This window comes from Scardinius erythrophthalmus (genome assembly GCF_964197995.2).
Source record: "Scardinius erythrophthalmus genome assembly, chromosome: 7".
In the NCBI taxonomy this organism is placed as follows: Eukaryota; Metazoa; Chordata; class Actinopteri; order Cypriniformes; family Leuciscidae; genus Scardinius; species Scardinius erythrophthalmus.
In genome coordinates, this window is record NC_138227.1 from 19,302,550 (window position 1) to 19,317,039 (window position 14,490).

The window sequence follows — 14,490 nt, forward strand, 5'->3', positions numbered from 1 at the left end:
GATAGTAAAGATTTATATTGTTAGAAAAGATTTCTATTTTGAATAAATGCTGTTCTTTTTAACTTTTAATTCATAAATGAATCCTGAAAAAAGTATCACAGGTTCCAAAAAAATATCAAGCAGCACAACTGTTTCCAACATTGATAATAAATCAGCATATTAGAATGATATATATATTATATATATATAATACTATACTCACACACATCAGTTACAGTAGCAGAATGCAGAAAAGAGAAAAATAATATTTTTAAATATATATTTACTTATATATACTTAAAATATTAGAGAGTTCTGCTAAATGTCAGCTCAAAAAGTGAAAAAGCTGAAAAACTACTTTCCCCTTTATTTCCTTTCGAATTTTACACAAACAATATCCGGGTCACAGGAGGCGAATTTCCGCGCCTTTTCGCCGTGGAGATGGATGAGAGAGCAAAACAACCTGCAATATTTCAACTACATTATCACATTATGGACTAATTTAATCTTTAATACTCATACTTCAAATGCAGACTGTTTGCTGACACAAGGTAACATCGAAGAATGTTGCTCCCGTCTGACGTAGCCAGACTTGTGCTGGGTAAGTTCACACTGTTTTGTTGTGTCCCTCTCAAGGAGAAGCTAGCGAGCTAATACCCTGTTTCTAATTATAGTGTTTATAACTATGTGGTTTGTCTCCAATGCTGCGGTGTTGTTGTAAATATTTAGACCATTATGAAATAGAGACACTTGTATCATATAACTGGCACTGCCGTTCTTTGTCTGAGATGATCGATAACCGTAATGGCTAATTCAGTCTTACCATTCGCAAATGAAGATATTTATTTATCTGTGAAATAATGTATCATTCTCTGTTAACTTTAGGCTACCTGCAGCAAGAAGGGCTCACTGCCACAAGTCGATCCTTCATCTATGAAAGTCCAAACCTGAAGGAATATGCCGAGCACAGCTCAGAGGATGGGATCATCCCTGCCTGTGTGTTTGTATGTGTCAAGTTCATGATTAATAACAGGGTCCTAAAATCACTGCATTACTGGAGTCTGTTAAGAAGACATGTTTACTAGATGATGATAAATTATATGTTTGTTTATTACTCTTTTTCAGTCTCTATTTGGAAAAAACCTGATCACGATTTTAAATGAATATGTTGCCGTTAAAGCAAAAGGTGAGTTCCCACGAAAGAAAATGAAACGTTTTGGGATACACGGTGAAACTGTTTGCATTATAACATGCTTGTGTCATTTCTTCTGCAGAAACAATTCAAGAAAATGAAATCCCTGTAGTGATGACATCATTATGGAAAAAGCTTGACTTCACACTCAATCAAATCAAGTGAATGAATATTTGTTTACGCTGTTACATTGGGTGTGTTCATTTTTTAAGCAGGGGTCAGAATAAAGCGTTTTTATTAAAATCTTTCTGTGTTGTCCACAGGTCTCTGCAAAATTCTCCTGCCGTGCAACTGAATCAGCGATGTGAGTTTTGCTCTTTGTTTAAAAGAGAACTTGTATTTGTGATGACTTGGAGTTACTGAAATTAGCCAAATGCACATATAATACAAATATAATGCATAGATACGGCATGATATAACATGTCCAGTGAAATAAGACAAAATACAAGAAGTTTGGGGTCAGTAAGATCTTACGTTCACTAAGGCCCCGATCACACCTGACGCGTTTTTCAGGTTCGAAAACGGGAGGTGCACAGTTTTTACCATCACAAGGAACGAGCAGTGCGCTGCGTTTTTTATGTTGCTAGGCAACTACTGAAACAGCTGTCCTGTCAGTCAAGTAAACGTCAAATCAGCCTTTTATTAACTTTATTTACTTTCTGTTAACATTGTGGTAGTTACGGTTCGTGAAGTCGTTAAGCTCCTGGTAACCCGCGAGAGCACCACTAGTTTATCCTCCATCATCGCACTCTCCGGGCGTTCAAGCAACTGTAGCGTTCATCACTACAACGGAAGGCCCGCCTCTCCATTCACTCGATTGGACAGTGGAAAAAAACGCGATGACGTCGGGCGCCTTTTCCGCTCGGAGTTGCTTTTTTTTTCAACTTCAAAAACGCGAGGCGCAGCAGGCGGTAAAACGCGAGGCGCAGCAGGCGCATAAACAGCGCGCAGAACGCTCGCTGCCATAGGAAACCAATTGAAAACAGGCGCCTCTCACTGCAAAAAACGCGTCAGGTGTGATCGGGGCCTAAGGCTGCATTTATTTGATCAAAGATAAAGTATAAACTTTAAATGTACAGTTTATTGAAATATACAATTTAAAAAAAAAAAATTCTGTTTTATTTTGTTTAAAAAAAACTGTGTGATGGCAAAGCTGACATTTTTTTATGATTTTTTTAGTCTAAAGTTCAAAAGAATTTAAGCATTTATTTAAATATATGTCATCATTACTGTCACTTGATCATTTTAATGTATTCTTTGCTGAATAAAAGTATTAGTTACTTTTACAAACCCCAAATTTTTGAAAGGTAGTGTACATCAGTGTTATTTTAGTATCATCGATAATAAAGTATTATAGTTAAGGTTTTAGTAATTTTGTAGTTATTTCAGTTATGTTTCTTATATTTCAAGTAATCTTTTTTATGTTTTTAGTTTGAGTTAACAATAATAACCCCTTTTTTTTTTCTGTCATTAAGTGCGCACTCGGAATAGCATTCAAAACATGAGACGTCAACAGAGACCCTTGTTGGTATCACAGTCTCCCATCTCTGGGCACCCCCCAGTGACTCCAGCCGGCCAGTATGTCCCCGGCTCTGTGTCCACCCCTCAAGGCTTGCTGGGACATTCTACCCCAATGTCTTACACTTCTCAGCATACCAGACTCTCTACTCTCTGCCTTAGTCAGCCAGGTGAGTCCTGAAAAACATGTTTAAACACACTGAGATTTGTAAGTACTCTCTTTCCATTTTGCTATCTTACATGTTTATAGGGGAGTCACCGTTGCAGATACTGGTCCCTGATAACAGACTGAATCCTGGACCTTTGTCTCCGGCCCGCAGAAAATGGTACGGTTACAGTTTAGCTCTTTCTACCTTTTCCAGATCAGTCTGTAACAACAATAATTTATTTTAAAGTGTAATTCTGTTTTCCGCTGCAGTGACTCTCCGAGGCGGCGAGGAGGTGGTCAGTTGGGTGGCAGCGGGGCCAGCAGGGCCACGGTAGTGTCCAGCACTCTCATCATGGAAACTCAGAGTGAAGAGACTGTGACGGAGAACTTATCTGTGAGTTAGGCCGCTTCATCCCTCTGTTTGTTTTAAATGCTTTCAATGAGTTTCTATATACTCCTGCATAACTGAAGATGATATTTTTATTTTTTAACAGCAAATAGTCATAGAAAATGCCAGAGATAAAATTCTCAATGATAGATCCTTACAAGAAAAACTTGCTGAAAACATCAACAAGATCTTGGCAAGGTAAATTCTGAATAACTGGGCAAAAAACGAGTTAAAATAATAAAGAAAAACTTTGAGATCTTATATGTTGTAATATCACTCTTACAGCGATAATAGCCCTCAGACGTCGAAAACTGCCTGCAGTGCTATGGAACAAGAGCAGTCGATCGATGAAATCCTGGGCCTCCAGGTGTGTGAATGCACATCTTTTACTCTTCATTTGTTGTTTGTGAGAATGTAATCTTGACAGCCATATCAAGACTTAACCTGCAAAATTATTTAAGGGGGAAATTCATATGACGGATGTTGCCATCCAAGACATACTGGCACAGACGGAGTCAGACCCGGCATTTCAGGCGCTCTTTGATCTCTTTGACTATGGTAGGTTTGAGCAATTGATCAAGCAGAACAACTAATTGTTATACAAGCTGAACTGATTTTTTATTTAAATAGGTTCCTTCTAATTATAACCTTTCATCTCTTTTATAGGGAAAAGTAATACGACTGAAGGCAGTGAACAGGCTGATGGGAGTTTCAGTACCAGTACAAGTGCACAGGAGAGTGATAAGACTGGGTTTGTAGACAGCGCCTCTGAAACAGGTAAGATGGGTCAGCTTTAAGGCCCTTTCACACTGGACACGATTTTGACGCATGAATAATTCACGCGATGGTTTTATTTTTTGATCAGCTTTTTGTGTAATGAGTGTTTCCACACCGAACGCGAATGTGCTGCAGCGAAAAAAACGACTTTTATTTTTTTTCGCTTCGATGTCGATTTTTTTATTTTTTTTGCGGCGACAGAAAAGGCTTCAGCCAGTCATATACTACAAGGACAACGATTTGAAAGACAATGTGTGGCGTAGCATTGCCAACCAACTCGGTTATAACGAGTATGTTGTGTGATAGTTTTAGTCGTTGTATAGTCCTGTGCTGTGTAGGCTAGCAGGCTAAACTACATTTGGGATAGAAAGCTAAGTTAACACTATTATCGTCACAGATAGAGAGACTGTGTTTACTTTGAACATGTAACAAAATGTAGTGAGACTATTTAGGGCTACTTGTATACTATACATTCTTTGTGTGATATCTACAGTTTCTAGTCAAATGATTTTAACTTACTTCGTGTGTTACATGTAATGTGTAGTGACATTACAAAACGCACTGCGTTTAGTTGAAGACGCAAAAAAACTGTGCACGTTAGCATACTAGGGGTGTGCATTGGCACTGCCCTCACGATTCGATTCGATTACGATTCACCAGGTAACGATTCGATTCAATTCGATTCTACGATGCATTGCGATGCATCAAAATTCTACTGCACACAACAAGGCAAAATTTTCATCAGTCATGAGGCAATACAAGCAGTCAGATATTGAACAACAGATTTTATTGGCTGCTATGTGTGTATTATCACTCTCCTGTATCTTTGACATAAATGTCATTAAATAAAATAAAATAAAATTGAATGGTACAGGGTATTGGATATGGCATTTTCAAACCTGAAAAAGAAAGCATAAATCACTGCTTTCAGTGCTTTGAATGAGAAATGTTTCTCTTCTCTCTGCTTGAGAACCATTTGAAATTAAATTTCAACTTTATTGTCCAACTCAAGGCCAGAAAATAAACAGTGTAGTGTGTAACGTTTCACAAAATTCATGGTTCGGTTCAATACGATATTGTGTCACGGTTCGGTACGTTTTCGATACAGCAAAAAGAAAGAAATGCCAGAGAAATTTCCTTGATTTTTTTTTATTCTTTTTTTATTAGAACTAACATCATAAAGTATGACATTTTTTTTCTTTGAGCAATGATGGAGCTATAATTGACTCTTCTTGGGAGCATATAAAACAAAACAGCTCCTTGGAAAAAATTAAATGTAATATTTTGTGCTTATAAACAAATGTTTATTTTAGTTCAGATTAACATTTGAGGGCAGCAATGTTATTCATAATGTCGAAATAAATCCGACATAACGTTACTTGAAAGCATTATAGCCTACTATTCCTGCCAAACTTTCAAAGTTGCAGTTAGTGTTACTACAGTAAATCCATGGTGAATATTGCTGATCTGTGGACACTGGATAGGTCATTCATGTCACAATGTTTCTTCCTGGTTTCCACGTCAGCGCTGTTTGATCCGTTAATAACGGAGAAATGTGAATGTTTCTCACTAGATCTCGCAGCAATGTTATTACTTTAGTGGCGAGTTCAAATGCTTTCTTTACTGGATCTCTTAGCGCTGTGTAGTATAAGATCGGCTCGCGCTGCGTTGGTCCAAACTGATACGACGTCACGAGTAGCTCAGTTTCGTTCCGCTTACATTGCGTTTGCCATTTGATGTTGTGGTCGCGCCAGCGTCTACATTATGAGCGCGCTCGCGACGCGCTTACATTTGAAATAACCGTTCGGTTTGAAAATGCGTGCCTTGTACCGAATGGTTTAATACACCCCTAAAACAGTGACATAATCGATTATGGCACTTTGCCGCATCGATGCTGAATCGTGCATGCCCCGCATTGCGATGCATCGCCGAATCGATTATTGTTGACACCACTATAGCATACTCCCCTTCATACTCCCCTTCAGACTATTACTGACTTTTAAAATACAGTAATATTGTGAAATATTATTACAATTTAAAATAACTGTTTTCTATTTTAATATATTTTGAAATGCAATTTATTCATGTGATGCAAAGTTGAATTTTTAGCATCATTACTCCAGTCTAGGGATGTAAACGGTTAATCGATTATCGATTAATTGTCGACAAGAATTTACTCGATTAAATAAAATTATTGTCGGTTAATTGAACATTGCGAACGTGCACGAGATTCTCGCGGGCGGCGAGAGACCCGACACAAACTTGAGGCGGCAAAAAAGAAACCAAACATGAGGCGGTCAAAACGGAGGGGAATGTGGGAGCATTTCAGAAACAGAGCTGCCAGCCCTCACGCATCACACCACACATCCATTATCTCATGCACAGAAAAATCGCGAAGCTAGACAGAGGCGGGGTGCGTTTCCCGAAAGCATCGTTGGCCAACTAGGTCGCAAGTTCATCGCAATGTCCACTGAACTCTATTGGTAACGACGGAACTTGCGACCATAGTTGGCCAACGATGCTTTCGGGAAACGCACCCCAGGTTAGCTATGATATATAAAAACTCAGCTCTCAGATTCTGTCAATTTTATTACGAAATTCAAACAATAAATACCGTTTTGGCGCTTGTAAATGTTATGTGACAGATCCCTAGCGCACGTGAACCGATCATCTCAAACGCTACTAGCTAATAGTAAAAAAATAACACGAACACTGTTGAAAGATACAGTACAACTTACCGAAATGTATATTTCTCATACATAATATCGATCAATCAGTGTTTTTCATCAGCGTGAATAGGTCAATAACATAGCTGGAGAACAATTATCTCACATTTACCTCAGGAAAGCCATTTAATGAACATAATATAGGCTATAGCACGTAGTTGGCAAGAAAAGAAATAGCTATAGAGAGTATTTTGCTAAATATGTGTTCTATATTACATATTTATTATATTTTTACTTGTATCATTAAATAAAGTTATTATAATAAAAAACGCATCATATTTAATTATTTTTAACCTTAAATAATAGCCTACTACCAGCTGATAGGGCTTTCTGTATGTTTACAGCATTAGGTGAGTTGTTTTTTTTTTTCTTGAGAAAAATTAATGTCTATCTTGTGTAGCCTACCTAATATTTATCCAAACGAGTCAATATTAATTAAAATCACAATACCGGTAATTGAATTGAAATAATAAAAAAGCGTAGCTTACCAGAAATTGTACCATGTAAACATTGTAACATGTTGTCACTAAACCTAATAAAATTCAGTTTAGTTACTAAAATGTTAGTGACAATCACAATACACTTATTGTGATGCAATTTTTTTTTTTACAATTATTATTTTTTTTTATGTATTTTAATTTTCTGTGCATAATTTATTTTGTTAAACTACATAAATTCCATTATCTGTACCGTATCCCAACTGTTACAATAAAACATCAGTTGAGCAATATAACATGCATTTTTATTCAGTATAAGCAATATTTTGCCTTTTATGTTAAAGACACTATTGATACCGTGAGAAATTTACATTCTCAGGAAAATAGCCGCTTATCAATTAATCGTTAATCGATCGATAAGGTCAATCATCTAATGATTAATGAATTAATCGATAATTTGCATCCCTACTCCAGTCCTCAGTCTCACATGATCCTTCAGATATCATTCTGAATCATTGATATGCTGATTTGGTGCTCAAAAAATGTCTAAATATTATCAATGAGGAAAATTGATTTTGTGGAAACCATGATACATATTTGAAAAATTCTTTGAATACTAGAAAGTTTAAAAGAACAGCATTTCCAGTATTTGAAATAGAAATGTTGTAACATTACAAATGTATTTACTGTCACAGTTGATCAATTTAATGTATCCTTGCTGGATAAAAGTTATTCTTAAAAAAAGAAAAGAAATTACTGGCTCCAAGATTTTGAACGGTAGTGTATAAACTGTTTATTGTATTGTTCTTTTTTAATGCAAGGTACTGGACAGGAGGATACCACATCAGGAGGAGAAAGTAGTGCACAAAACTTAAGCATCCAAAATACGTCAAAAAGTCAAAAGAAATCTTCCGGCCTTCGTAATGTGGCAAAGTCTTCTTCCACAGCTCCGCAGCCACGTATTATAACCAAACAAACAGCAGAAGGATCCACAAACTCCAAGACAGGGGTAGTCAGGGCTAGAGTTTTATCTGGCAACAAACAATCCAGAGGTGCCCCTTCAACTTCTCCAAAGTTGAACGATAAAGTGGATTCACGTCCACCTGACCAAATCGTATCAAGCTCCTCTTTCGCTGAAGAAGGAGTTGGCATGGAGATAGATGAACCAGAAAGTGAAACCTCTGAAAGAGTAAATGTTCAGAATCAACAGCTAGTTAATCTGGAGAGCTCTCACACAACTGAAACAATCAATGAAAATGCAAGCAGTCAAATTCTTGTGTTAAATAAGACGCCACAAACCACACTCATTACTGAAATCTCAGATAATACATCTGTAAATGAGTCTGGGAGAGTAACAGGAATGACCATCGGACAGAATGTGGATATGGGAACCTCTTTATCCATTCAAAGTGAGGCTGTGACCTCACTTAACCCACCCCAACCTGACATGGACACATCCGCCAAAACAGCTTCTCTGTCCTCCTCAAATAAAACGCCTTTAACTCCTTCCTGCACACAAACTCAGCCCAGCACTATCAGGAACAATCTCCCTACAGCAGCTTCTTCATCTTCTGCCACTACGCCGATTACCTCCACGTGCGTTTCTGATGCCCAGGCCAAGGAGCCTGACCCCAGTAAGATTGTGTCTCTGAAAATCATCATCAGTGATGAGCAGGACGGACTCACTACTGATGCAGCACTGAACCAGGCTGTTTCCAGCATCACCAGTGACCACATTCCCACCATCTTCCTGTCCTCCCCTGCCAAGACTTTGCCTGCAACCTCTACGGTCATAACACAAGATGAAACGGCTCAGGCTGTGAGCTGCTTGCAGGGGGCGGAGGGTGTTGGATCTTTTGGAACACCTACGAGGAGCATGCAGAATAATGGACAGGCTCCACTGGCACGTCCCGCAGGCCAGGAAACCGGTTTCATTCAGCTTTTACAAGCCAACACAGCCTTTGGGTCTCCAGGTAGCTATTTTGTCGTAACCGATCCGTCTGCTACCGAGCAGCGGGCAAATGTCATGCTGCTTTCAAGTAATGTGCCTCAAGGGACTCTGTCTTCATTGCAACATGTGGTAACAACGCCACCTCGCCAGAGGACTGTGGTGTCCATGGGACCAAATGTCTCTCAGACCTTTTCGCCTGGTGAGTGAAGAGTTTGTTTGATTATATAAGACACTTTATTCCTTTATTTGGGTTGTATCTTTCGTGTTTACGTTGAAGCACTCATTTGCGGACTTTTAGTCTTCCTCAGGATTAAGACTGCAGCTTTAAAATTCCAACTGTATTTTTTAGGCTCCACAATCATTATATCCTCACCAGTTTCGCCCATGTTACAAAATGTAATGCTTCCAGTGTCTGTAATGGGGCAGAATACTGGAAAACTCTCAGTTCTTCCCAATCAGGTTAGTAACTTTGACGCTTACAAGCATTGTCAGATTTCACAATTTTAGTTTTGTTCTATTTATAACCACTGCCTTTTTATATACAGATAACTTTGCCATGTTCAGCCACTGTAAGGCAACCTGCAAACATTATTTCTCAACCTAAATTGGCACCCAAGGGAAACACTGACATGGGTAGGACATCTTTAATTTACAAATGTATTTTATTTTTATTTAATTATATTTTTATTACACAAATATGAACTGTTTTGTTTTAATCTTGAGGTTACAGTTTCTGTAATGCATTTTTGTGGTTATGCATCACTGTAATTCAGTGACATGATTTGATTTACTGATTTTCAGGCAAAACTGGCACATCTGGGTCCGGTCAAGTTTCAAAAGTACTTCCCCAGACGTCTGAGCAACAAAAGTGTGTGAGTGGAACAAGTCCCAGCCATCGGCGAATACTTTGCTTTGACGTCACACCTGAAAACTGTGCAGTTGGGCAAAATTCCTTACAGACAAACACACCTGCGTCTTCTGCTGTTACATCCTCCCCAACTCAGCAGATTCAGAAAGAAATCACACCCACTGAACCGAAACAGCCTTTAGTTTCTGACAATTGTAAAAGAAGAATAGAAACGATTAGATTGCCAGAAGTACATCCCAATGCAGTTATAAAGAACTCTGAAAAAATCACTATATTTCATCAACAAAAAGAACGCCCAAAAAGTAGAGTAACTGAAAAGGGATTAAATCAAATCATTGTAAATACCAAGTCTTCCAACAAAGCTGCAACTGAGCCAGAGTCTCACATTAGATCAGAATCACAGAAAAAATCACAAGCATCACCGGAGGAGGATGGCGGAGTGGTTTCACAGAGTTCAAAATCATCTGCTCCCGGGCCAAAGCAGAAACCAATAGGCAACACAAAGGACAGCACACAAGAAGAATCTCGTGGAAGTAAGCTTTTAAAACCAGCAGAGAGTTCCTCAGAGAAAGCTTCCTTACAGGACTCTCCAGGCATCACTGCAAATAAAGAAAATGAGCTGGAGAGCTGCCATCATCAGACATCTGCATGCCCCGCTGAGGATCTCGTATCTTCTACAGCAAAATCGCCGGCACCCGTATCGAGCTCTTCCAATAAAACTTTATGCAAGACGAGCCCGCTGACTAAACAAGCCGCTGAGATGCTGCAGGACATACAGGGCCAGGCTCCTGCGGACACTCCGCCGAAGAGGCCGGCAGCGAGAGGTCCAGATCTCCCTCTCCCAAGAACACCTGGACCAGGACGTGCACAGGAGGAGCAGACGGAGGGATTGAGAACCCCGTCACGGCAAAGACTTAGGAGGGAGGGTGAAAGCACGCCGAGGCATCTCCCCCCTCACGCCACACCTGATATCCCCTCCTGCAGTCCCGCCAGCGAGGCGGGGAGTGAGAACAGCATCAATATGGCCGCCCACACTCTCATGATCCTGTCACGCGCCGCCAGGACAGGAGGTCCTCTGAAAGACAGCTTGCGTCAAGAGGAGGCCAGTGCTGGGAAATCCGCCATCCCTAAAGCAAAGAAACGAAAGCAACTTGAAACAAGCCCTCTGGCAAAGAAAGAGCTCCAGCTTTCCAGCTCCTCAAGCAGTAAAAAGAAATCTAAGGTGAGTTGATATAGAATTGGCTGTTTGTGAAAAACCATCAAGATTGACCACGTCTCAACCTACCCAGCTGCCTAGATAGCTTTTTTTTAATATGCATGCATGCCATGCAGCAATAGTAGCGAAATTATGCTTTTTTGAAATAGCTTATTTATACCAAATCTGAAGCAACATCACATATCCTACATTTTAAGGCAATTTCAAAATATGATGTGAGAAACTTTGTGGCTACGTCCTAGCCTGGAAATCCAGACCTAAATCTAAAAGATTAATGGTCTGGCGTCGACTAATGAAAATTGGCAAGCTCGAAGGGCGGCACCAGGCATTCATTTGAAAATCTCACTGCACGCAATTGGATAACACTACGACCAATCGCAACAAGTTATCGCTTAGCTACCAGCGGAGCTAACTGGTAGATTAGACTCTTACCGTATCCGGTCGGCAAAACAGCAAAAACGCCCTTCTTGCAAAGGAACGATTCGAGCGCCGTCTTCTGTTCCTCTTTTAGAGGAAAAAGTCTAAATCTTTCATTATAGCGGCCAAAGCTGTTTCAAACAAATGATGTTCATCCATAGCCATCTTGCATTGTTTACTAATGACTTAGATGTCGCACCGTTGTCGTCATCTCGCCTCTGGCCCGCCTATATCAGATAACCCGATGTGATTGGTGCAGCTCAGATCGAGGGGCATATTTAATGAGCATCATTACTCGACACCAGAGTAACTCGCTGAGCAAATTCAACTCGTGCTCTCGCAAGAACTCTGGATTACCAGGGTAGCTACGTCCACTACCTTGGATCAATTTTTTTTCTTTTTTATTATATACTTATTATTATTATTATTATTATTATATAATTATATATTTTGCAATTATATGTTTGTTAGATATTTTATTATAAGTACTTTTATTTTACAAAATATTGATAGGGAACGTTTCTTATGATATATTACAAATTAAATGAATTCGAATTCCTTTTTTCTTTTTCAGAAACAGAAGAAGCTGCTGGACTCCTTTCCCGATGACTTAGATGTGGACAAATTCCTGTCATCCCTGCACTATGACGAGTAACGACGCTGAGGACAAGCCATGCTGCTCGCCAGCATTTCAGGGACATAACAAGCCATGTGTGCTACTGAGAGTGATCTATTCAGCAGAGTTACCGATTCTAAATAGCTGCTTTCTGTTTTACATCCAGAATGTGAGATATTGTACATAATACACCATTATAGCCTAGTAATCATTTGAATACTTTAAAGATGTTTATATGCTGGCCCCGACTAATTCGGCACTCTTCAAAACAAAAAAGGAAATAATTTAAGACTAAACTGTAATTATTGACTATGTATGTGAAAGAGTGTCAGTTCATTTGTTTCACTGCACCAGCTGTTATTAAGTCCATTGGCTTTTTTGTTTTGTTTTACTTAACTGGACCTTTTCCATCAGCTGCACTATGTGACTACATTTCTGTGAACATTATTTCCTCTGTACATCCTCTAGGTGGTATTCTTCCTTTACAGTACTGAGAGGGAAGTTAAATGTTATTGTTTTCTGTCATTTAGATGGTTTATTATTTTATGTATTTTAATAAATCACTATTTTATTGAATATGTCATGTCTAATAATTGATTTCTATGTGTTACTCTGTCCAACTATAGCATGTTTATTTGGAGCAGTTCTGCAGCAGTTGCATGACCTTATACATATACACATATACACACACACACACATATATATATATATATATATATATACACACACACACACACACACACACACACCCCTTTGATAATAAGAAATGTTAGCAAAAAGCAAATCAGCATATTAAAATTTCTGAAGGATCATGTGACACTGAAGGCTGAAGTAATGATGCTGAATATTCAGCTTTACCATCACAGGAATGAATTACATTTTAAAATATATTCAAGTAGAAAAAGATTATAAATTGTAATATTTAACAGTATTGCTGTTTTTACTGTATTTTTGGTCATGAATACATTGGTGAGCATAAATCATCTAAAATGTTACACAACATGTTTTGGTCAAGCCAACATAATGCATTTAAACGTGATATGTATTGTGGCTTGTTTGAAAAATGTAGTCACTGAGAAAGTCAGGGCAAGCAAGGTCCTGTTAGCTGCAGGCTACAATAAATCATTTTCCCAGCTCTTTAACATTCTTTATACTCGTATATGGTCTGAGCCCATGTTATTTTGATTACTAATCCAAACTATTTAGGCCAACAAGCCATATCAGTTTAAATCAGAGACGCCGTGTCTTGGTGCTTTTAGTTCAGTTACGTCAGTCTTTTTTGCCTATTTTCTCATGACTTCCAGGCCAGGACTGCATCATCTTGTTTTTGTTTTTTTTAAGTGTCAAATGTAAAATTGAAATATAAACCAAAACTGAAATAGCAACATAATACCTTAGGCACACCCATGAACTAAAAGTCAAGTGAAAATGAAAAAGGTTTTACTTATTTTCTCACATAATGTTGTTCACTAAACTGGAGTTTACTACCGTAATGATGATGCTTTATGTTCAAAGTTATTTAAAAAGCACTGCATGTGTGCATAGTCAATCAGAGATATGCAGATATGTTTTCAAAGATATTGAATATATACAGTTCTAGAAAATGTATTAATTCACTGATAATTCTGACCACATGGCATGAAATAACTCTTGATACAGTACAACTAAACTTATTTAACAATTTGATATATGAGGCACAATAGTCAGTCATACATTTCCTTCCTGTACTTGTGATCAGTTGTTTTCTTCTCATTTTTCAATTCTTAGCAGCCAAGCCAAGCATTAGTGTTCATAACGCGCAGCAAACGTCTTTTCTGCTGGCTGAAGATAAATGACTTTGATCTGCAGAAGAGGTGAATGTGGCCTGTTGAGAAAAAAATACATATAAATCCAAGGGAAAATGTTTTACAGAGAAAACTGATACTATGTAAAACTGTCCATTACCACTGAGTTCAAAAGCTGCATCCACCTTCCCAAAAATGCTAGGCCAATCCGGATGAATTTTCCTTGGAAATCCAGGATCCATCATACTTTTTTTCTCATCATAACTACAAAATATGGAATTTTAGTTCTCTAGTTTAATTACACTGCATTATTTTCTAATAATTCAACAGACAGGAGTAAATTATTCCACAATTACACTACATTTACCACACCTTAAAGACAAGGTATAATGCGTTGTAGCGGGTGTGCATTATTTTCTAACAATTCAATGGCCTGTCGTCAGTTATTATTTACATATAGGTGGGTTTTGTCT

General features: G+C 38.4%; 1 protein-coding gene across 1 annotated transcript; it reads left to right on the plus strand.

Annotated features, from left to right (window-relative positions):
- Positions 1–379: 379 nt before the first annotated feature.
- npat (nuclear protein, ataxia-telangiectasia locus) lies at positions 380–12,820 on the plus strand. The gene is made up of 17 exons (XM_081371198.1): positions 380–580; positions 865–983; positions 1,105–1,165; positions 1,254–1,332; positions 1,435–1,475; positions 2,647–2,859; positions 2,940–3,015; positions 3,108–3,231; positions 3,332–3,423; positions 3,511–3,592; positions 3,687–3,783; positions 3,892–4,002; positions 7,987–9,315; positions 9,466–9,575; positions 9,662–9,749; positions 9,918–11,206; positions 12,192–12,820. Exons 1-17 carry the CDS (start codon positions 544–546, stop codon positions 12,270–12,272), a joined length of 4,029 nt encoding a protein of 1,342 aa, XP_081227324.1. The 5' UTR covers positions 380–543; the 3' UTR covers positions 12,273–12,820.
- Positions 12,821–14,490: the final 1,670 nt, after the last annotated feature.